We start from the raw sequence: 24046 nt of genomic DNA, 5'->3' as shown, positions 1-24046 counted from the left end.
GCGGGGGCGCCGCGGCCGAGCTGGTCCCGGGCCCCGCCGCCCCCCGCCTTTGAGAGATGCTGCTCGGGGTCGCGGCTGCCTCTAGCGACCAATTGATAAAATACACAGGCCCGGACTATGGTTAGAGAAACCGCCACGTCCTAGCTTTTGATTTTCGTGGGCCGGAGGTTTCCGGAGAGGGGCATGGTCCCTGGGTGTGGATGGAAAAGCTGTGTAAACTGGGTTTGGCTGAATCACGTAGGTGATTAGACACAAAGCATAGAAGAAAATCCCTAAATTACTTAGTACATCCATGAAAAAAAGAAAATATAAGCAGTCTCGGTGTGTGTTTTGGAGATTCCCAGTATTAAGCCAGTTGTAAGGTGCTGGATAAGCAGACTTGCGCCCGGTGCGGAAGGGGTCCAGGCGGAGGCGGAGAGCAGACCTCAGGGGCAGCCCAGGTGCTGCGGATAGCAGTCTAAGTCCTTCTCTCCTGCATCCTTCGCTTTGGGACCAAAGTGTTTAAGATTCAGCTCTGCTCAGCCTGCTCGTAGTCTCATGATGAAAATAACCCGCCGAACTACTACTGACTGAAATAGCTGGGTGCTCTCGTTCTGACCTCTTAAAGTAGGGAACAGAAGGAGAAAAGGAAAAGCAGTGATAGCGCACATTTTTTCCCATGCAGATAATTTGTTTGCAGTCTATTTAGAATCAACTTTATTTTTAAGTTCTTAAGGATATTTTTATTACTTTTAAGGTTAGTTGCACTACTTTTTGCGTAGAATAAACTACCACTTCTTAAGCTTTTGAATTAAGCCACTGCTTGGAAATTACAGTTTAGACTTACGCCCTTTGATATGAAATATCTCATTATAGATCTAAATTATAACCATGCTTGTAGTAGCTGTGGGGAAAAAAAGTAGTTCTTTCTTGGGTATAGAAGGCCTGCGAAACAAAAGTCGTAAAGGTAATTCATTATATAGGTATTTCCTCTTTTATTTCTATCTCTAAAACAGTTAGAAAATGTCTTACGCTATTTCGTTGTTATACAGAAATTGCCTCAAAGATAATTATGTTATATAAAGTGTGGTAAAAAAAACAAGCACCTTCCTTTTAAAAGGTAAAGATGGCGTATATGAGAACTTTTTGCAGATGTGAGACTGTATAAAGGTCCTGGTTAAAATACTTTCAATCTTGTAATGAAGCTAGTAAAACTATATGGAAATGGAAATAAAAGGTTTGCTGCCCATCGACCATAATTATTTTCGTGGTTCTCAAGCCTGAGTGATTTATGAAATGACCTAGGCTAGTTGACAAGTGCCAAACGCGGGGGCGGAGGGAGAACTGGGTTCAAAAGATTCCTGGGGTATGTCTGTTAATGTTTCCCTCCTTTTATCCTTAAAATAAAAAAAAAGAAAAAAAAAAAAAGAAAAAAAAAAAAGATTCCTGGGTTGGTTGCAACTTGGTACTTCCTGAATCAAATTCGAGGGAAAGGAGATACTTAAAGTAGGCACAGATGATGAAAGTTTACAATATGAGCCGGCCCCCCGTCTTTAAAAAAAAGCAGGCTTAGAAAGACAGATGGGAAATGACTGGCGATGGGATGAGCAGCTGACAGAACTGAAGATTCCAGTGTAGAATATGTTAGGTGAAAGCTGAACTTTATTAATTGATGGTCTTACTTATTTAGGAAATCTGAAACTTTGATATCCTTTTGTAGTCGAGCTGCTGGTACGTAAATTTTGTAAACATATTTGGTTCCTTTGATGTGGTATGCAGTGTTGATTCAAGTGAATTCTTTCATGTTACAGGAACATTTTAGTACTGGATATTTAATACAGATTACTGTGAGCGGTCATCCACAGAAAAATATTGTACCTGATTTCTTTCATGTAACAGATTTTTTTGTTACCACTTCTATGCAGATTAAATATAGGAGAGGTAAACATGCAAATACGAATAATTTATTTGTGACTTTTACTAAAATGATTCCCCAACCCTTCCAAAAAAGGAGAAAACTTGGCCATAAAAATGGCCAATTATATATAAAAACAAAAACCGCAAAATACAGCGTTAAACATCTAATTCATTGAGATTAATTACCACGATGAAAAGTACCAGAGTTTATTTTTTTTCTTCCTTCTCCTGACATTGCATTTTTCCTTTCTTCCCTTTTTTGAGAGGGAATAATTAGAGGTCTGTTTTTAAAATATGACCCATTATAAGACTCATGAGTAGCCAAGAATGAGGAAAATAAAAATCCCATCAAGAAAATATTAACTGGTTTAAACATTTATTTATGGTTGCAGAAGCAGCAAGAATGTAAAAACATTTAGTGTATTTATATATTACTGTGGCTTTAATGAGCCCTTTATATCTTTTTCAGTACTTTGAACTTTTCAAATAAAACGATACTATAAATATTCTTTTATCACTTCGTGTTCCTTTAAAGGCGAATAGTAAATTCAAGTATATTCGTTTTTCAAATATTTGTAAAAACACAAAAATTTGCTTGTACAAAGTGGAGCAATAAATAGAAAATAGACTGCTGCACCCAGAAGTGATACATATTCTATGATATCTTCTTTCTTACACTGACATTCAGGAGATGTATTTTAGGTCAAGTAATTTATCCTTGCAAAAGTACTAATAATAATCTTCCATAAGGCTCTGCAAAGAGCTCTTTCAACTCATGTTTTCTAATAGTTGTAATTCTAAAATTTGAAAATTAATCATCCTTTGCAGATTAGTTTTGGTGCAGGAAAATCCTTTTAAACATGTTTATCGCTAATGGAATGAAAATCAGTTTCTAGAGCTCCCACTGTGTGTCGTGGGGAGATGGAATGTGTTTCCTGCTCCCCAGGAGTTTGTAGCAGCAGAGAAACAACCGTGTGCCCCACGGAATGAGCTGGTGGGAGCATTCCTCATAAAGCTCATTGGCCTTCCAGCCCACCCCCACGCCACTGCATATAAACGTGGGGTACGTGTTAAAAGCCACTGTGATTGCTTTGCAAATTCAGCATCAGGACAAATAACCTAGCAATTTTCTTTCTACCGAAGTTTCACATCCCTACCCCAAGCTCTTTGTTTGTGTGTTTTGTTCCATCTGCACATTTCTTATGCTCTTAGGCAGATGATAAATGTCAAATGCTTTTGAAGTATGTATTTCCGTGAACCTATGACTTTTCCTGTGAAATACATGTACCATCAGATTTACCATTTTAACCATCTTCTAGTGCACAGCTCAGCAGAATTGAGTCTATTCACATCACTGTGCAGCTGTCACCCCATCCATCTCTAGAATGTTTCATCATCCCAGACTAAAACTTTATGCACATTTAACGGAACTCTCCATTACCGGCTCTTCCTAGCCCCATAACCATTCTACTCTCTGTGTCTGTCAGTGTGGCTGTTCTGGGTACCTCATTATAAGCGCAATCACACAACATGGTATCTTCAAGATTCACCAGTGTTGTTGCATGTGTCAGAATTTCATTGCTTTTTAAGGCTGAATAATAATCTCCACTTTTTTTGAGGGCGTCTTTTTGAGATGGGATCTCCCTATGCTGTTCAGGCTGGCCTTGAGCTCACTTTGTAGCCCAGGCTGATCTCAGACTTGCAATTCTCCTCTTGCCTCAGCGTCCCAAGTGCTGGGATTACAGGCATGCACCACCACGCCCGGCATCTCCACCTTTTTTCATATGGGGACTAGATAAAAAATAAAAAATAAAAAAACAGGAAAGTTTACGGTGGGTGTGGTAGTGCATGGCTGCAATCCCAGCACTCTGGGAAGTGAGACAGGGAAATCATAAGGTTGAGCCTGGCCCGTGCAACATCTGTATTTTTAACGTGTTTCAATTAATTCTTGATTTGACTAATTTGGAAAACATGGCGTTAGCACAGGCTCCCATTGACAAGCTACCAGAACAGTGATTATCTTTGTGGCCTGTTGCTTTGGGCATCAGTGAGCAGAAATGTAGGCTAATGTGGTCCGTTAGGGGCCTCCGCAGGGCCAGCGTGAGACCCGCTTATGAATGGCGTGCTTGTCAGCATTATTTGAGGGTCACAAAGCAGGAAGTGAGAAATGTTATCTGTAAATAGATGGATGTGCCTATCCCATAATGCATGTCTTTTTTTTTTTTTTTTAACAAAACCAAGTCAAATTTACTATTTTTGGTGATTTCATTAGCTAATCTTGTCAAGGATAGAGTATGACTTCAGATTCTGGTTTGGTGCTGCAAAAATGTAGTTCAGTTGCTAGTCATCCAGATATAGCTGTGGTTCATTTTTGTAAATGAATGTAGAATGTACATAGACTTTTATATAAACAAATACGGGCCCATGTGCCTAATAGCACCTGGGTAATGCCGATAAAATAGAAGTACAATAAACACGGTGACAAGGATGAATTCTGTATTTACAAAGATAAGAGCAAAGTCATTAGCCAACATTTATTGAACACTTCTCAAGTATGTGCTGAGACTCAGAAGAAACCACACACTGAAATCTCTTGCCAGACAGCACACACAAATAAACCGATGGACAGTGTATTGAGGGTGGAGATGGAGATTTACCTGTCCCTGTTCACCCATGGGCGAGCGGTCATGAAAGACTCACATGGAGGAGCTAAGAGTTGAGCTGAATCTCCTTTTTCCACACATACACCTTTTATTAAAAATGCATACACAGGAGTGTGGAATTTCTCAGTGCGTAGCTTAATGAATCTGCTCAAAGTCAGCCCACCCATGTCACCGGCCATTACTCAGGTTCAACACATTACAACTGCGGAGAAGAGCCCTTTACAGCCTCCCCACCCGACTCCTCCTTGTTTGACAAAGGCAGCCACCAGTGTGACTCTTAACACCACAGGTTAGTTTTGCCTGTGTTTGAACTTGGAGTAAATCAAATAGCGCACTATATCTTTCACATGTGGTTTCTTCACTGGACACCGTTTCTGTGAGATGTGGCCATATCGTTGCCTATTGCAGGAGTTTGTTCATTTTCTCAGCCATGTGAGTATGCTTCTGTTTAGTTTATTATTGATAATTACGTGGGTTATTACCAGTGTTAGATTACGTATAATGTTGCTCTTAAATACTCTGGAGCATGTCTCCTAATCCACAAATGCATGAATTTCTGTAGGGTATGTAGGTTCAAGGAAAATTGCTATCATAGATGATGCTTACAGTCAGCAAATTACAGGTGGCTTTCCACAATGGTTGCACCGATTTCATTCAAGCCAGCACTGTGTGGGAGTTCCCACTGCTCTGTATTTTAACCCAACCTTGAAAGTTTTAGTCTTTTTCAATTTTAGCTACTCCACTGGGAATGTAGCAGTATCCTGTTAAGATTGGAAGTTGCATTTCCTGATTCCTAATAAAGGAGCTTACCTTTTCATATGTGTATTGGCCACTTGGGTAATTATTTTTTTAAGTTACTTGGCCTTGGATTGAGTCTGAGAAGATGAGTGGTAGAGACGGCAAGAGGAAAGTCCCTGACCAGTGGGAACAGCGTTTGTGAGTGTGTAGAATTCCCGAAGCATGAGAGTAAATGTACAGGAAGTGGGAAATCAGCTACTATACTTTGGCAGGTGTGCATAGCGCTCGGTTCCCTGTCCCTTCTGCCAGGACAGCTTCTAACCTCCACTCTCCGAGGCGGCCCTGAGTGTGGAACAAAGGCGAGATGGGACAAAGTGTGTTTCCCCTCTAACAGGAATGTGAGCCGAATGGAGCCTTGGTCACACCTCAGCATGTGTCCATGATGGGGACTCCTGGACAGCTGGACCCCCGTGAGAAAGGTCATGGCAGTCACTTTCTTGGAAATCACCAGTGTACTTCACGGAAGCCAGCTTTTCTCCCCGGCAGCCACCCTGTCTGGCAGGGCCACCACCCAATGGCTTCAAACTGGCATTCCTCAGAGGACTTGTGGCTGACTGGATTGAGGGTCTGAGTGCTGGGTTGGGTGGGAGTCAGTGGAATCAGGATGTAACGGTGGAATCAGTGTATAACGGGCCAAAAATGTGGGCTCTGCAGAAGTATCGGAGTCTCTGCCGGAAGGCGGGTGGTCAAGGGAAGGGACTTGACTCACTTGCCATTCACTCGAGAGCAGTCTGGCTGAGAGTCCTTATCTCTGTCCTCACCCTTCTGTCCCTGTGGACAGTGGACGGGCACAGCCAGCTTCTGGTTCACGCAGGCTCTTCTAGGACCCCAGGGTCCTGGAATCCACAGAAAATCTCCGGTAAAATGTCCCCTTGACAGACATGTGTGCCCAAACCTCTGCAGATGGTCTGCCATGAAGCCAGAGTAGTGTCCCAGCCTCTGGGAGTCAGAGTTTCCATCCCAAACTGCGGCAGTCAGATCTGGCCTACATAAAGGGACTTTGTTCTGGGTTATTCAGAGAACCACAAGGTGTTCCCAGGCTTTTGGATTTAATGGAGTAGTAAATTTTCAGAAAATATTTCCGTGACCCCTATAAACTTGCCAACCTCTGATTTCTCAAGCAAAGACATGCGATCGTGGTGGTTTCTGCGAGGTTGCCACTTATTACTGACTGTGTGCAGGGCTCTGTGCTGGGTACTTGCCTAGTGAGGTCTCATTTGATCTTCATGACATCACTGCAAGGTAAGCATGACCCTCATATTACAGCTGAGAGGCCAGAGAGGCTAAGTAGACTACTTGGTGCACAGCTAGGGAATGTTAGAACTAGGGTTTGAACTTAGGGCTATTAGATTCCAAAGGCTATGTCTTTCCCACTATATTGTTTATCACCTCCAAAATATGGGTAAACTATTCAGATTTCTATCTCTGTCTCTCTCTTTCTCAAACGCAAGGCCTTACTGAGCTAGCTATACCTCCAGCCTTAAATATAATTTTTAAACCACCACTGATCTGAGATGATCAATGAATGGCTAAACTTTAGTTCTTTGTAGAGAGGTTAGTTTTTTCTCATCTGCTTCAAGTTTTTAAAAATATTTCTCCAGCTAGAATTGAGAATCACATAAAAGCTGAAAAGCTCCTGATTCTATCTGACATTATGATACAGTGTTGTTAATGTACAGATCTACATTACGTCTGAGGCAATGAGGAGTGGAACGCCTTTAAGGCCCCTGAAATGTGGCTGGAAATAGGTTCTTACATCAGTGGAAGCTGATGGGTGAAGTTTTACTCCCCAGCAGGGTACTTTACAGTGGGTCTGAGGATCAGCTACAAAAAAGGATTTTCCTTGTTGAGAATAAAAGAAGTCAGGTGTTGAAGAGTGATTTATAATGAATGCTCAGAAGGGCAACAGGTGTCAGCTGGTTGTGTTTATTTTTGTTATATAGTGTGTATTACAATGTTATTATCCAACCACTGATGTCTTCCCTTTAACAGCAACAATTTACAGGAAAATTTTTTTTTGTTGGCCTGAGTACTGGCTAACAGTGTAGATTTCTGTCCACTTGCTAGGCCTTGAATTTTATGTGGCTACTAACAATAGTAGCTGTGTGATTTTGGGTAAATTACTCAGCCATCTTGGTCCTCAATTTCTTGACCTGTAAAATGGAGGTGAGAACATCTACTTCACAGGGCTGTGTGAGAATTAAATGAACTCATAGATGAAAAGCATTTAGAAGATGCCTGACGTGTAGTTAACACCCAGGAAACGTTAGCTATTACTGTTTCTACATTAGTCTGTCCCTACATGTGAATACCTAAGAATACAACCATTGGACCTTTAAGATTCCACCAGGAGACCAGCCAGTGGGCACCAGACGCCCCTGTAACTGCAAACAAGGTGGTAAAGAAGAGTGTGCAGCATGGAGAACAGTCGCTATTAAATCTCGGCACTGAAAGCCTTCAGGGATGCTGGCAAAAGTACAGATTCGTAGCTCTGTCCCAAGAGTCTGATGTACTAAATTGTGGTGGGGCCAAGAAATCCGTCTTTTTAGTTGGTACCTGGGGTAATTCTGATACAGGTGGTTCTCAGAACACCTTTTAAGAAAACGATCGACAGGAATTTTTTTCTATAGGCAAGACCGCTGAATTATGGTAAATGACATACTGTAAAGTATGTTTAACTTAAACTACCTTTGACCTCCTGGGCACATGAATAGCTGATAGCAGAACCACTGTACCTAAGAGGTGTCACCAGCTCCCTCTGAAATGATGGGCATTTAAGTGTGCAAGTGCAATGATGGGTGTGCAAGCTTGCTTTAAGAATCCTCTGAAAGATATTTTCCATGAGTGTTAATAAGAAGTACTGAAACTGATGTCATTCTGTATTGGATGGAGCCCGCAGCTTCTCTGTGGACAAGCTGGGTCAGGGTGAGGGTGGATAGTCCAGAGCTCCCCGCCGGGCTGTGGTATGGCTGCAGGACCTGAGTGGACAGATAGGCAGGAGGAAGCAACTTACACAGATAACAGTACGATGATCCGATTTGTTTGGAAGGAATGGTCTATTCAACCAAAAAGTAGTAGGTTCACTGCAAATTAGTTTTTCCCCCTCGTCCGGTACATAGGCTTGAACCCAGGACTCTTATACTAAGCTACATCCCAGCCCCTTTCTATTTTTTATTTTAAAGTAGGGTCTTGCTAAATGACTGAGTTACCCAGGTTGGGCTCAAACTTGCAGTCCTTCTACCTTATCTTCCCAGAGTGCTGAAATTACAGGTATCTGACAGCGTGCCCACCTGGCTGTGAATTAATTAGTCTCATCTGTAGGCTGGACAATATTTTAGAAATCTGGGGCCCTGGTGTGAAAGAGAACTAGCTGGGGAAGCGCTGGGTGGTGGGAGAAAGTGTAGCGTTAACCAGAAACTGGGTAACTCCACCTGGAGTCTGGCAAAATGTAACAGTGATGGCTCGGGATGAGCAAGGAGCGATGGAGGTTGCAGTTGGGGATAGCTTTGGATGCCCTTCTGTGCTGTGCGTCTCTAAAATCTATGTGCCAGGGGTGTTGATGGCTGAAAGCTGTTTCCCATGGGTCGGGTTGCTGAGCAGCCAGGCGCGGGTAGGGAAAGTGGTCCTCATGGAGGATGTGAGTGAAGGTCAGGTCCAAAGAAGAGGAGCTCCCGGTCCCTGGGGCAACTGGGAGAAACTCACCTGCGGTACCCAACAGTGCAGTTGTATGCTGTCACTTTTCAGAAAAAATTAATTGGTTTTAACCAAGCTGACTCTAATAGGCAATACTGGTATTGTTGGAGAGCTTTTAAATTGAACTCCTTAACATCTTTGCACTCCTTATTTAAGACAAAAAGCAATTTAAATACTGTTGGCTCATTGATTCTTTTCCCTTCACTTATAACTGTGAAATATTTTTAAAAAGTGAAAACTGTGGTCATTAAATTTGTAGTCTTGGGCTTGTATGTATGGTATGTATACAACTGTGTGTATTTTATACATAGCTTATAATTTGTGCCACTTACATGTCACATATGGTCACAAATTATTTCGTCAAAATAACCTACTAATGCAACTGTTTTCCTTTCCAAGTCAAGTGAATCTTCTGACTTATTTATTCCTGAAAGAAAAGGCATTTGAAGGTAGGCACAAGTTTTTTACTCCATCCTCTCTGCTGCCTGGAAGGTTTTTATGTTTATTCCCATAATCCCATTTTGTTTGGTTGTTTGCCCTAAGATATTGTAAAACAACATTTCTTATTATAAGTGCACTATATATTTACTTAGAATATTTGAAAATCATAAAAGACCTACTGTCATTCAAAAAAGTCATTCACATTTTCACTACTTAGAAAAAAACTTGCAAAATATTACCCACTAATTTCTCTTTTGTCACTTTCTCTTTCTGTATAAACACAAAATAATAGCATTGTCATTCTATGTATGGCCGTAGGTTGTTTTCCACTTGACATACCATTAGCGCTTTTCCATATTATTAAGTATTCTTCAAAAAACATGATTGTGCTGACCTTATAGTATTCTATTCTACTTTTACCATTTTAAGGTTATTTTCAAGTTTTTGCTACTGTAAAGTAAATATTATCTATCTTTTGCAGAAATATTTTAACTCAGCTCTGATTCCCTTAACACAGATTAAGGGAAGTCGAGTTACTAAAACTCACTATCAACTGTAGGGATTTGATACACTTTTGTCACTTGTCCCTTAGCAGAGGGTCAGTACCTACCTGCCAGGCACCTTCCAGGATGAATGTTAACTTTAAAACATCTATAACTGCTAAAGAGGATATCTTGTTGTTTTATTCACTTTCCTTTTATTACTATCAAGGTTAGACATCCATCCTATGTGACCTCATGGTAACTGACCCAGAACCCTAGGAGGACATATCTTTTAGCAAACTTAAGATACCCACTATAACAATTCACACGCAACCCTTCTGGATCCAGATCTTCATAGATGTTCTAATTTTCAGTCTCTTAAAGTCCATTCAGGCAACTTCTTTCATGAAGGGACTTATCTCATGGTGATAAAGTGTCCAAGTGTCTGTGAATGACTGGTTCGGAGCCCAGTGGTTTATAGCCTTGTTCTTTTTTCCTCCCTTACTGGGGATTGAACCCATGGCCATTTCACTGAGCTAAATCCCCAGCTCTTTTTTATTTTGAGACAGGATCTTGCAAAATTGCCTGATCTAGGTTTAAACTTGCACTCTTCCTGCCTCAGCCTCCCAGAGCGCTGGGGTTACAGACTTGTTCCACCATGCCCAGCTTTCAAGCTTTTAATAAGAAGTGGGTACTATTAAAAAGTGAAAAATGTTTCCTAATTATAAGATAGGCCCAGTAGATTATAAGATAGGACCAGTAGATTATAAGATAGGCCCAGTAGATTATACCAGTTATGCCATATAGCATAACACAGTTAGAAGCCAGAATTTTCCAACTCCCAAAAGGTTGTGTATTCCACTCCATTTTACTAATTGTGGAGAAACCCATAGATTGAAGGTTTCTTCTCTTAGAGGGATAAGAGCATGTTGGCTGGAAAGTAGCTTCTGCTGAACTCAGAGTGGCCTCAGAATGCAGGATTCAACAGAGCTTGCTACCTGCTTGCTGCTGAGAAAGTTGCCCTGGAACTGAGAACATAAATCTCTCCACTTCTGCTCCTCACTGGGTGAAGGGGCAAATGAGCACTTCTATACCTGTGTGATCATTTCAAGGGCACAATTATTTTAAGATCATTGTAAAAAAAATCCAACTTTACTTTCACACTGTGCTGTGTTCCCCTGTCTAGGGATCTGTGTGTAAGAGATTGTCCTCCAAAGATTTTTTTCTTTCTCTGATTGTTCAGTTCTTTGCCTTGTGGTTTTCTAACAGTGCAAATGTTTTTTCCTGACGTTAGCTTCTTTCTGTTTGCACGGTCCACGTGCAGGGTGTGGCTGGGGGTCTTGCAGCTGCTGACCAGCTTGGCTGCTGGGTGGATGGGGTTCTGGTGGTCAGGGCCCCTGACATCCCTCTCTGACGTGCTTTCTCTTTCACATTCTCAGCCTCTTGCCCCGCAGGGTGGGTGCCGCTTCCCCAGCAGCCGCTGCTGAAACGCGAGGCTCAGGATGTCCGAGATCCTTCGGGAGCTGGTCCGTGTCTCCGAGAACGCAGCCAACATCGCCCGGGCGTGCCGGCAGGAGGAGGCCCTGTTCCAGCTGCTCATCGAAGAGAAGAAAGATGGAGAGAAGAACCAGAAGTTCGCGGTCGATTTCAAGACGCTGGCGGATGTACTGGTGCAGGAAGTTATAAAACAGACTATGGGGAACAAGGTAAAGGCCACAGCGTGTGGCTGTAGAGTGTTTGCCTCTGTGGGCTTTCCCTCTGTGGAATGGCATAACTTTGACTTCCCTCCGACTGGGTCTCACATACACACCCTTCTTGTGATTGCAAAGTTAGTGAAATATTCACTGCAGAAAACCTTTAAAGTACAGAAAAGAAAACAAGACTCACAATTCTAGCACCTAGAGATGAACGCTCTTTATAGAACCTTTCACTTATTGGGATTCATTAAAAATCACTTATTTATTAATGAGTTCCACCTTAATAAACAATACATATCTGTGGGACATAAGCACAATTAAGAATCCTCTTAACCCCACCCCATAGAGCAAACGACAGCTGCATTCTGCTAGATATTATTAGAATATTTTCTTTCTATGTGTCTGTGTGTACATGACCCATATGATTTATTTCAACAGAAATGAGCACTGTTTCATACCCTTTTTAATTTTTGAACTTGATGTAGTTAAGTCTTATCTTTTGGACTTAATCATTTATCTAATATTTGCCTTGGTTATGGGCTTGTACCTAGATAAAGGTTCCGTTTATTCTACTAGAAAAACATTGTCATAACTAGCAGTGATGGTAGCTCTAAGTGTCTGGAGCTAATTAGAGGAAGATGCTCATAAGTAGTATTAATAATAATGGTAATATTAGCAGACACAAATGCTCGCTGCTCTAAGCTTTAAATATATTAGCTTATTTAATTTTAGAACAATTTCATGAGAGAAGAACCCTTGTTTAATGTAATGGATTTTTTTTAAAAGGTATGGAAAATTTAGCTAACTTGCCTAATATTACACAGCAAATGAGTGGCCAGGCAAGTTTTTGAACACAAGCAAGCGGGCTCCAGACACTGTTATTTGCGATACTAGATTGCCTTGCAGATGATAATCCAAACATGTTTCCATATTTCGGAAGACAGCACCATATGACAGAAAACATTATAAAATAGTGGACATACATAAAATAAAATATATCTTGTGAAAGTCTAATTTGGAGAATCATGTATGTAAATGTTAGCCGCAGGTAGGAGAAGAGAATAAATGAGCCCAGGAAGAAAGTTTATTTTGTTTGGTACCGATCAAGATGGTCGGGTGCAGTGTACAGCTGAGCAACCGGATTAGATATGTATTCACGTTCATTTCTGTGGGCTAATATATTCACTCCAAAGCATTGTAACAAGTTCAGGCAATGGATCCTTCATGAAGTAAAAACCAGAACTTATGTACTGTTATTCCACTTCAACTACATAGATCATTTTTGTTTGATACCGTAGTATCCTCAGAAACAGATCTCTAAGCAGGCTTAGGAGACAAAGCTTTAGTCCTTGATGAATAAGTTGGTTGCAGCTCTTGCAGGCTTGTGTTGTCTGGCAAAAGAGAAAGAGAAAAAAACAAGTGATTGTGGGCATTATTAAAGCTTCTGACCGTCTACAGAAGATGGAGTTACAGTATTTGAAGCATTTCCTTGTTTTTATTCCCTGAGAACATGCATATCATAATTCGACAAGTATTTTGAGAAACACTGTCTTTACTATTGAATGTCAGAAGCAATATGCGTCAAAAGAAAGCTTTCCGATCATACAGAGATGAGAAGTGGGTCATACTTGACTTTGTTTGTTCACTTGATATTGAAGTACAAAGTGTTGGTCAGTAAATAGTACCCTTTACTTTTTTTTTTTTTTCAGTGTTACCTTGCTAGCCTGAAAGCTATTGTAAGTCTGATGGTTACAGAAACCCACTTGGAAATGCAGACAAAATCTAATGCTATCTCTCATTTCCTCTCTCCAGTCTTAATAATAATTTTAGGTCCTTGATCTACAATACTGCTTTATGTGAGCCATTTGAGTGCTATTTAAGAGCAAGGGTTGAAATGTTCCCTTTGCAGACATTGTAGTTCTGTGGTCCTTATTCAAGGAAGACGAATAAGAAAACAAGACCTTTATCATGATTTAGACTTTCTGAGGGGCAAAGGAACAGGAAAACATTAAAAAACTAAACACTGAACCAAGCTGGCTTCATTTTTCATGTGTGGATTGGTTTCTAAAATTACAAATTCCTGAATTTCTGAATTGTGCAATTTAACTTGAAATTTAACATGAAAATATGTTCAGAATTGAAAGCGTGTGGGGGGGTTTTGTTGTTATTTTGGGTTTTGTCACATTCTGAATCATTCAGTTTCCAGGCTTGGAAAATAAAATTTTCGGAGAAGAATCCAATGAGTTTACTAACAATTTGGGTAAGTATAAGCATCTTAATATGTTTTTGTAACTTAATTTTCTTGTGGTATTCTGATCTCCAACTTACACCGTGAAATAAATGGATATGTGAAAGCCTTTCAATGTAGGCAACATAATACAGCTGAATGTTAAATTTTATCCGTCGGAATATCGTGCCATTTAAGATAAAGATACAGTCCCTTAGAGTAATCCAGCAAGTCCATGCATCATTTTAAAGTGGAAATGTGTATCATTTCAATAATTTATCAACTAACCTTTGGGAAAGTTGTGTGGCCCATTGGGAATCTCGTTGGTGTTCCGGATGTCCCCAGTTGATGCACGGTGATATGGAGCATTTCAGGTCCTTGGTGTAAGCCCACTTGTGGCAGCCCCGGGGGCCCATACTCTCAGCTAAGACTGTAGAAGAGGCTCTGGCCCTGACATACTGAGTGGTCTTGAGCCAGTCACCTTATCATTTCTCTGGGTCTCAGAACTTCTGCAAAGGTACTTAAACCAGCCGAAGGGTTCCTTTTAGTACCAAGTTTTTGTTTGCTTGGGCACTCTTTTCTTTGAGGTGGGATATCGTTGTGTTACCCATGCTGGGCTCAAATTCCTGAACTGATGTGGTATTCCCACCCCAAGCTCCTGTGTACCTGGGACTCCAGGAGGGGCCACCATGCAGGACTGGTATCAAGTTTTTTGTTTTTTTTTTTCCAGTACCGGGAATCGAACTCATGACCTCGCACTTGCCAGGCGGGTGCTGTGCCACTGAGCTAAATCCCCAGCCCCCTGGTATCAAGTTTTAAGTCTTCTTTAGTTTCCTGTGGGTGGAGTCTCCTTCAGTGGCTCTCCATGTGTCCTGTGTTCTGGGGGAAAATAGCATAATCTCTGGTTCTCTTCAAATTTTGTTTTTTAGTTTGTTTGGGTTTTTGTTTAATGGTAGAATACTAAAATAGTAAGCATTAAACATTGGTCATGAGACAAGTAGTTAAATATCTAGAAGCATCCAAAGAGAAAAGATGAATTTCTGGACTAACTCTGAAAACATTGTAGTCTTTCATGGGCTCTGTGTTAAGATGCGCTTAGTTCTATGATAGTAAGAGAGAAATCTCACTTGAGGCTCTGAAGGTTAAAAATGACTCCTGTAATTAACTCACAAGAAGTCGTCATTTGAAATCCTACATTGCCTACATCATAGTTTTTTCCACACTTCATGTATCCAGAATATGGGGACAAACGGGCGTTCCATATCCATTTTCCTGTTTAAAGAGCAAAGAAACGTGCAGAGGGGATGTGGAAAGACGGGTGGATGGTGAGTGAAGGCAGGGCAGATCATAGGCAGGGAACTGGATTTTTCCAAGGCTGATGGGAAAACCCTGGCCAGTTTTAAGCAAAGGAGTAATATGACATGGTCTACTCATTTGAATGATCCCATGGCTTTTAGCTAGCCCCAAATAGTGCTCAGTGTGTGTCAGTGATTGGGATTATTCTTCCCCAACTTTAACTGTCTAATTTGGATGTAACTTAAGTAAATTAAAGGGACTATTTTCCTGCTGATTTGGAGTCATCGTTGTGGGCTGGGTGTAGCTCAGCGGTCGAGCCCTTGGGGCCTCTGTAAGCAACTTTCGTACAGCCTGCTTCTTAGTGGGTGTTGTGCAGGGAAGTTATCCCTATCGGTGATATTTTGAATGAGACAACTTTACTATGTTTAAAGATCAGTAAACTTTGTCTTACTGAAAAGAAACAATTTTCAACTAGAAGCAGGACCATGGGAGGTGGAAGCCCTTCAGCATGCTTATTAAGCCTCCATTCTTTTCAGTAACATTCATGTGCAAAGAGTAACTTATGCATAATAGAAATCAAAAGGAAAAAAGAAAGATTACAGTTCAGAGCTTTTTCTCACTCATTTATGGATCGCCTTAAGTGGGATACAAAATTATATCCATGTGGAGACTTTTCTTGGGGCAGGCCTTTTGGTTCCTGAAATACCATCCCTCTTGAGTTGAGGGCATGAGTCCATTGGGCGTCTGTGACTGGATGAAGTTCCCCAGCTGATTCTGCCAGTCAGCCAGGTCCAGGAGCCACTGATGTGGATCTGTTAATTTTATCCTTTTGTTGTCTGTCTGTCTGTCTGTTTGTCTGTCTACATACATACCTATGTTTTTATAGTACTGGAGATTGAACCCAGGACCTTCATACTGAGCTATTTCACCAGCGCTTCCTATTTTTTAGTTTGAGACAGGGTCTCATAAGTCACTAAGCTGCTCAGGCTGGGCTTGAACTTGTGATCCTCCTGACCTCAGCCTCTCAGGGTGCTGGGGTTACAGGAGTGCACCACCATGCCTGGCTGCCCTCACATCATCTAAGTGCACGGCTATTACTACCTCCTCCTTGGTAGCTTTCTCTCTCTTTTCCTCTACCCTTATGTTTTTTTTTCTCCACTGAAACTCCTAAAATGCAATGGCTTTTAGTTTATCTTTTTTCTAGGGGAAAAGGTTACCATAAAAGTGTGCGCAACAGAGGAGGAAACCGCAGAGCTTCTCAGCAAAGTCCTCAGTGGTAACAAGTCGGCATCTGAAGCACTGGCCAAGGTTGTTCATCAGGATGCTGCCTTCAAGGACCCGGCTCTGGATTCCGTAGACATCAGCATTTCACAGGAAGACCTGGGCATTTGGGTGGATCCCATAGGTGAGTGCGGGAGACTGTGTTTGCTGTTTTTGTTTTTGTTTATTTGTTCTTGCATATGATCCTTTTATTCCTTCCTTTTTTGGCTTGGAAACATAAAAGTTATTGAGAGTGTAGTTTCCACTTTAAGTTTTTAAAGTTTCAAAATGATAAGGCTTGAGATGTTATGAGGTTGTGTTATGGCTGTGTGTGTAGACACATTACAGCTGTGTGTGTGCACACATTTACACACATATCTATAACAGGTGTGTATCTGTGCACACAGGCGCACACACACAAAGATGAACTAACTCATCTTTAAAATACTTCAGGGGCCAGACTGGTACATGGGAATGTGAAATGATACGATTCTGACCCATTGAGACACATGCAAATAGAAAAGCTCCAATAGACCCTTGAGACACGGACATACTGATCATGTCTTCAGACTTTTAAAGTAAACCAAAATGCAGGATTTGTAAGTCAGACCTCCCAGTTTTTAACCATTGACCACTAATTCAATTAAATAAGGCAACAACAAATAACACAGAAGAATCAGGTAGGGCACAGCCTTATGTCATGAGCCGTGAGTTTGTGAGCCTCTGTAAAACTTACTAGTATTTTTTTGTCCTTATTGTGGTAGAATCATAATCTAGAGCTCATTGTTTAAAAATAGTCCATGTTCTCTGCGATGCTATTAATGTAGTCTGAGGTTTTAATAAGAAAAAGTTCCCCTGTGGCTTCCCTTCTCTGACATACTCCACCCAGCAGGATTGAGACCAGTCATTATGCTAAGCAGGCACCCTTGACACACGTGCCCATCTCTCAGACACGTCAGCATTACAGAAATAGGATTTTTTAGCTGAGCACGGCAGTGCATACCTGTAGTCATAGTTATTGGGGAGGCTGAGGCAGGAAAATCAGTTGAGTCCAGGGGTTCAAAACCAGCCTTGGAAACAGTGAGACATTTTCTTGAAAACAAAGGAGAAAAAAAGAAGGAGGAAAGGAAGGAAGGGAGGGAGAGAAGGAAGGAGGGAGGGAGGAAGGAAGGAAGGAAGGAAGGGAGAAAATGAGTTATGATCAGAGCTTTACCTACCATTCACCAATAGATTATAAATGGAAACAAACACTCTTTTCCAAAATCTTTCCTCACTTGAGGCTACACTGGCGTCAATTAGGGTTTCAGAGGCAGGGGGCTCCCCTGTCCCTTAGCAGCAATCCCTGAGTTGTTAGCTTTTAGATCCTTTTGCCACATGACAAATATTTGAGTGTTTGTTACTGTGCTGGATGCCACGGGGACTATGAGCGTGTCCCTTCCCTTCAGTTCTCATACAGGCAGGAGAAGGAAACAAGGTGCTCCAGAGAAAAAAACAAGGGGCCGAAGTACAGTTTAATACAGCCACATCCAGAGGGAAAACCAGAGGAGTAGCAGAGATAAATTATATAGGACAAAATGGAGAGATGTGTTATGGTTAAATCCCAGAACGTTCTTTAAAAAGCTTGTGTGTTCAGGGGCAGGGCTTCTGGAAGGGAGTGGGTCATGGGGGATCTGACCTCTCATGAGCTCAACAGCTGCATGTGGCGTGGGGCCTTCTCAGAAGAGGCTGGTCACTGGGGTGTAATATGGACCGGTGCAGTTTCCTCCCTGCGCCTCCCTCCTCTCTCCGCTTCCTGGTCGCCATGCCGTGAGCAGCCTTCCTCCTCCTGAGTCCCTCCCCAGGGCCATTTCAGCATGGGAGCCGCCAACCACACGTGCACTAACCCTTCTGAAACCGTGAGCCCCAAATCAGTCCCGCCTCCTTTAATTTGCAGGTGTCTCGTAGTGTGTCTGAACAGCAAGGAAAGAGACTAAGGCAAGATCTACTCATCATTATCTTCTAAATAATCTTTACCTGCGTGCTTGCCTCATTTTTCAGATTCAACCTATCAGTACATCAGAGGTGCTACTGACGTTAAAGCCAAGGAAGGGATTTTCCCCTGTGGCCTTCAGTGTGTCACCATTTTAATTGGCGTCTTTGACCTACAGTCGGGGTTGCCTGTGATGGGAGTCATCAACCAGCCTTTCGTGTCCCAAGACCAAAACACTCTCAGGTAAAAGTTGAACACTGTTGGTCTGTCACAGGTTTTAGAACTTAAGCACTTCAGCTTTGCCCATGGCCACGCCATTCCCATGACTGGATACGTCAGGGGGTTCCCTCTAAAAGCCCATAAGTTTGAAGTAAAGTTCTTCATGTTTTCAATCCCGGATTTGGCACAATTTTATTTTATTTTTTTATTTTTTGGTTTTTCTCCGGTACCGGGAACCGAACTCACGACCTTGTGCTTGCCAGGCAGGCACTTTGCCGCTGAGCTAAATCCCCAGCCCCGGCACAATTTTATTTGGAGCCACAGGCACAGTGGTAGGAGTTTAAGAGCGATCGCATCTTCAGAACTCATTCTTTCACATGGACAGTATAGCAATCCTGTTCTGTGTTTCCGGAACCCACTCACAACAGAATTAACAGCATGAGGCAAGCGCTGCCTTCCGATACACTTGGAACGAGATAGATGTCATCAGTGTATATATGAACTTCTGTAAAATTTTAGAAGAAATTGAAAACAAAGTGTGGGAAATGCCCAGTGCGAAGATTGGTAGGTACGGCTGGGATGAGCCCTCCCTAGGGCTGTCTGTCCTTGTACACACTGAGCACAGCACCACTTTCCTTCTGCTCCTGCTCCTGTCCTTCCCATGGGCTCTCAAACAGCACCGCCAGGCCCAAGTGCAAACAGCACTTCACTTTGTTTTTGTTACTGAAATGGGTTGTCCTTTTCCACTTACATAGAGCTACGTATGTTTAGCAAATATTGAATTACTCCGGATCAGAATAGTTTGCTCCTTAACAGACATAAGTGTACACTTCTGGAATTGTGATATTTTTCCTCTACCTCAGCCTTTTTCTTCCAAACCAAATATGTGCTTCTGTCAGCTTTAAAAGGTAAGGAATGAAAAAGTATTGGGAGAGCGTGCAGGCACACTCCCGGCCTAGAACTGGAGGTGGGGAACAAAGCAGTCAGTGCCACAGATTTCGGAGTGAGACCTTGGGGTGTGAATGCAGGTCCTACAGCACGTGAGCTGTGTGGGCGTCAGCAAGTTATTTACTTTTTCTAAGCCTCTGTTTCCTCCTCTGCAAATAGAGTGAATTACCCAGCATGGAAGGCAAGTTAAACCCTGATAAATGGAAAGTGCTGCTATTGTCACTGATGCCAAAAATAACAGCATGATGAGTCTCTCTTTCGGTGTCACAAGCCAAAGTGGGCTGACTGCGTAGAGAATAAAAAGGACTAACCAGTGACAAAAGCTAACATGCTGTAAAGACTGTAAGAGATCTGGAGATCGATGGGTCTGTCATCTTTTCTCCTACTAAACTTCAAGTGCCAAAAGGGGTAATAAAAGTTTGCAGTTTCTGGAGATTGGAAATCCCAGAAGTATTTTACTGTTGTCCTAGACTGATGTGATCCTGCGATGAAATTGAAAGCATTCCTAATGCTGTAATAATGCAGGCAGCTGCATGTGTATGAGTAACTTTTAGAAATGAATTAACTACTTGCGATCTATTTGCAGGCTTAGGAATGCTGAAACTCATTATGTTATAATGAGTCATGTGTTTTTGCATATCATTAAACTTGAAAGGAATATGAATAATGAAAACCAAATGTTGAGAATCACCTCCATCAACTGAAATTTTTCTGCTCCAGGTGGAAAGGAGAGTGCTACTGGGGCCTTTCTTACATGGGGATCAACATCCATTCCCTCCAGTTGGACATCTCTGAAAGCAGCAGGATTGAAAAAGACTCTGTGGCGGGATGCCCCCACCCTGCCTCTGCCGTCATCAGTACAAGCGAAAAGGAGACCGTCAAAGCCGCATTGTCGCAGGTGTGTGGGGGCAAGGTCTTCTGGGCAGCTGGGGCTGGTTACAAGAGCCTCTGTGTTGTCCAAGGCCTCGTGGACATTTACATGTTTTCAGAAGACACCACCTTCAAGTGGGATACCTGTGCTGCGCACGCCATACTGAGGGCCATGGGTGGGGGCATCTTGGACATGAAAGGATGCTTAGAAGATAGTGCAGGACAGTGGCGGAGTTTGCCAGACATGCCAGAGCTGCTGTACAATGTGGAAAACAAGGGAGCCACTGGGGTCGACTGCTGGGCCAACAAGGGGGGACTGATCGCATACAGGTCCTGTGAGCGGCTGGCGACCTTCCTGAAGCGCTTCGTCTATTTTGCATCGGTGGAGTCACACACGTAGAGGCGCTCTGACCTGGACATACACGTAAACCGAACTGTCTCCCACTATCTCTACCTTTTGAAAACAGTTTTGTCCTATTGATGGTTAACATGCACCTTTCTCTTTTGAAGAGCATTTTTCCATGATGTGTTCATAATGTCAGTTTCAGTGACTGAGTGACATTCATGCAAGAATTAAGTTGGTACCTGATATAGTTACAGCAAATATTGTCCTGCTGTTATTGCTTGAAGCACTTAATAAAATACTGAAGAGCAAAAGTCCTGTTCAATTACTAGAGCTACTCTAGGAATACCACTGAAATGTCAGGAAAAAAACAGGAGGGGTTTGGATGGCTTATGTTTCCTGTCTTGTGGGAAAATCTGCCTGTGGCAGAACGTTTAGAACTTTGAATTTGCATAATGTAGCCAAGTTCAAGTCTTTTCATACTATTCTTGTGTTTTTCATAAGAAGGAAAACCCTTGGAGCACTGTGAGTTCCTCCCACCTTCGCAGAGATAGGGAGGGAGCTAGAGCGAGGGATATACACAGGGAGAGAGAGGCCCAGAGATTCCTTTTCTGTAGAAGAGAATGTAAAGGAGTAAAGAGATTTTTATAACTTTACTGTATTTACTACCGTTGCCAAAAACCAGAGATAGGCTTTAGAGTTATGCAACCCTTGTGGCGCCGGTATCCCATACTGCTGCTCCCTGAGGTGGGCATGGGCCGCTTGCTCTGTGCTCTTTGGCAGTCCTGACAGCCCAGGGGTGCAAAGGGAAGGCTCAGCCCCTCAGCTCTGACCTCTTTCTGCCCTACGCCCCCTGGCGGCCGAAGGATGGTTTCCCCCCCCCACCGCCAACCGCACAATACGCACAATACAGATGAATGAAAATAACCCTCCATTTTTTTCTTCTAATGTTTTAGATTCAAAAAAATTAATTGATAAATTACACATTTATGTTGCACAACATAACAGTTTGGAATATGTATACGTTATGCAATGGCTATGTTGTATTAGTATGCTTTGTCTTGCTTTTTTGTGGTGAGAACACTTCAAAGCTACTCTATTAGCAACTTTCAAGCATACAGTATATTATGAACTATAGTGATCACATTGTACAATAGGTCTCTTCCCATGTACCTGAAATTTTGTTCCCTTGATCAACATCTTCCCAATCCTCCCTGGCTACCCGCAGTAACCCCCATTCTGTTCTCTGCTTGTTCATATTTAAGTGAGACTGTTTGTCTGAGTCTGGCTTCTTTTGCTTAATACCATAGCTTCCAGGTTCATCCATGTTATTTCACCTAACAAAATTGCCTCCTCTTTTAAGACTAAATAGTGTTCATTGTATAGATGTCATACATTCTCTTCATGCGTCCACCATTGGTTTGCACGTAGGTTGATCCCGTACCTTGTCTGTTATGAACACTGCTGAATGAATATGGGAGTGAAGATAGCTCTCTGACATAAATGAAATTAGGTCTCCTTAGCTAAACACTTCTCGGAACCTTGCTGCAGATCCTGTGGCTGATACAATGATAGAGTCACAGTTTTTAGAAGTGTACCTTGTGCCCTGTAGTTGGCTGTGGACTCTCAAAGCACATGCTTTTCTCGCTGACAGCCCAATTCAAAGAGCTGATTTGAAGTCAAAGTGAATTCATTCTTCCCAGATCACGTTAGACATGAAAACCCAGGACTTCTGGCCCCAAATGCAGCAGCATGGAGAAGCAGAATATGGCTCAAAAAAAAAAGCATATGTTGTCACTGAGAACATTTTTAGAGTATGTAAATTATCAACAACATTCAGCAAAAACAGTCATCTCCAATGAGATCTGAAGAGAGCTTCTCAGTTAATTAGAAGGGGAAAAAGCCGGAGAAAAGAGGGAAATCACATATATTCTGTAAATATATACAGTCTGCTTTCCACATTCATGGCTTCTGAATCCACAGATTCAACTCACCTTGGATGGAATATATATATAAACTTCACATGTACTGAAAATGCACAGACTTTTTTCCTTGTCATTATTCCTGAGCCGGTACAATATGGCAACTATTTCCATTGAATTGAGGTATTATAAATGATCTAGAGATTACTTAAAGCACACGGGAGGCAATGCATAGATTTTATGTGACTGCTACATCATTTTAGAAGATTTGGGCCCCTGTGGATTTGGGTGTCCGTGGGGGCCTTGGACACAATCCCCTTCTGGTACTGAGTAATCCCCGCACACCCACTGTCAGTCTTCGCAGGGAAGCCAAGGCCCTTCAGTGAAGCCTGTCTCTGCGTAGGTCTGCACTGCTGTTCTTGCCTAACTACCACATCCCGGCAAACATGACTTCTAATTTTAATTTCTTTACAAGAGGAAATTGAAAATATTCATGCAGCAATCTGAGGACATAAATATTCAGGAGTTTTATAATTTTCCCTTCTAATTTTACATTTTTTTCATTGGTATGTGTTTGCAGTACATAATGATTACATTCACTATGTGGGGTCAGTACATGTACATAACACATCTTAATTGTAGGACTCAGTCTCTTGGTGTCCCTCGGGGAAGAACAGCAGCGGGTATGAGAAAAGGAGACAAATAGCTGGGTCAGGCAGAGCGACCTCTATACCTGATGGGTAAGAGGACCTGCACAGCCACAGTAGAGGTGTTTATTTACACGCTTAAAAGTTAGTATCACAAGAGGCAGCGTTGCCTAGCGACTAACGACTGTAATTGTCCAGGCAGGATGCTTTTCTCAAGACTGAGTAGCTTGACTGCTTGAGGCGCTCTGGCTCTGTCCCGCACTCACACATAGGACCAGCTTCCAGCTCCAGCTGCTCCCAACACTTCCTTTTTTTCATCCCCTTTCCCTCTCCTCCTTCCATCTCTTGGTCCTCTTCCCTTCTGTAAAAGATCTTTCCCCCTGTGTAATATGTAAGCTTGTGTGTCTGATTTATTTCACTTAACATTATGGTCTCAAGGTGCATCCATTTTTCTACAAATGACTCAAGCTATCTTTCTTTATAGCAGAGTAGTGTTCCATTGTGTATAAATACTACATTTTCTTTATGCATTTATCTATGGATGGACATGTAGGCAGCTTCCAAGATTTAGTGATTATGGGTTGTGCTGCTATAAACATGGGTATGCGTGGATCACTGTAGTATGATGTCTTCCACAAAGATACCAGAAGGAGAAGAGCTGGGTGAAATGGAATT

The 24046-nt window shown here is 42.1% G+C and overlaps 1 protein-coding gene across 7 annotated transcripts in view; it reads left to right on the top strand.

The window, feature by feature from the left end:
* Positions 1 to 21116, top strand: part of Inpp1 (inositol polyphosphate-1-phosphatase) — a 29161-nt gene extending 8045 nt beyond the window's left edge. For 3 of the 7 annotated variants that reach the window (XM_005373305.2, XM_005373303.2, XM_013512299.1), the window contains exons 2-7: positions 9450 to 9499; positions 11413 to 11679; positions 13870 to 13930; positions 16398 to 16598; positions 18491 to 18665; positions 20310 to 21116. In XM_005373305.2, coding sequence (XP_005373362.1) covers positions 11476 to 11679; positions 13870 to 13930; positions 16398 to 16598; positions 18491 to 18665; positions 20310 to 20859 — 1191 coding nt within the window. In that variant the 5' untranslated portion in view covers positions 9450 to 9499; positions 11413 to 11475 and the 3' untranslated portion in view covers positions 20860 to 21116. Of the gene's footprint in view, positions 1 to 8603; positions 9500 to 11412; positions 11680 to 13869; positions 13931 to 16381; positions 16599 to 18490; positions 18666 to 20309 lie in introns of those variants that run through there. The other 4 variants (XM_005373306.2, XM_005373304.2, XM_013512293.1 and 1 more) reach the window with 3 other exon arrangements.
* Positions 21117 to 24046: the final 2930 nt, after the last annotated feature.

Source organism: Chinchilla lanigera, unplaced genomic scaffold (assembly GCF_000276665.1).
Source record: "Chinchilla lanigera isolate Chin_1 unplaced genomic scaffold, ChiLan1.0 scaffold00002, whole genome shotgun sequence".
In the NCBI taxonomy this organism is placed as follows: Eukaryota; Metazoa; Chordata; class Mammalia; order Rodentia; family Chinchillidae; genus Chinchilla; species Chinchilla lanigera.
This window is presented reverse-complemented; position numbering and strand designations above follow the sequence as displayed.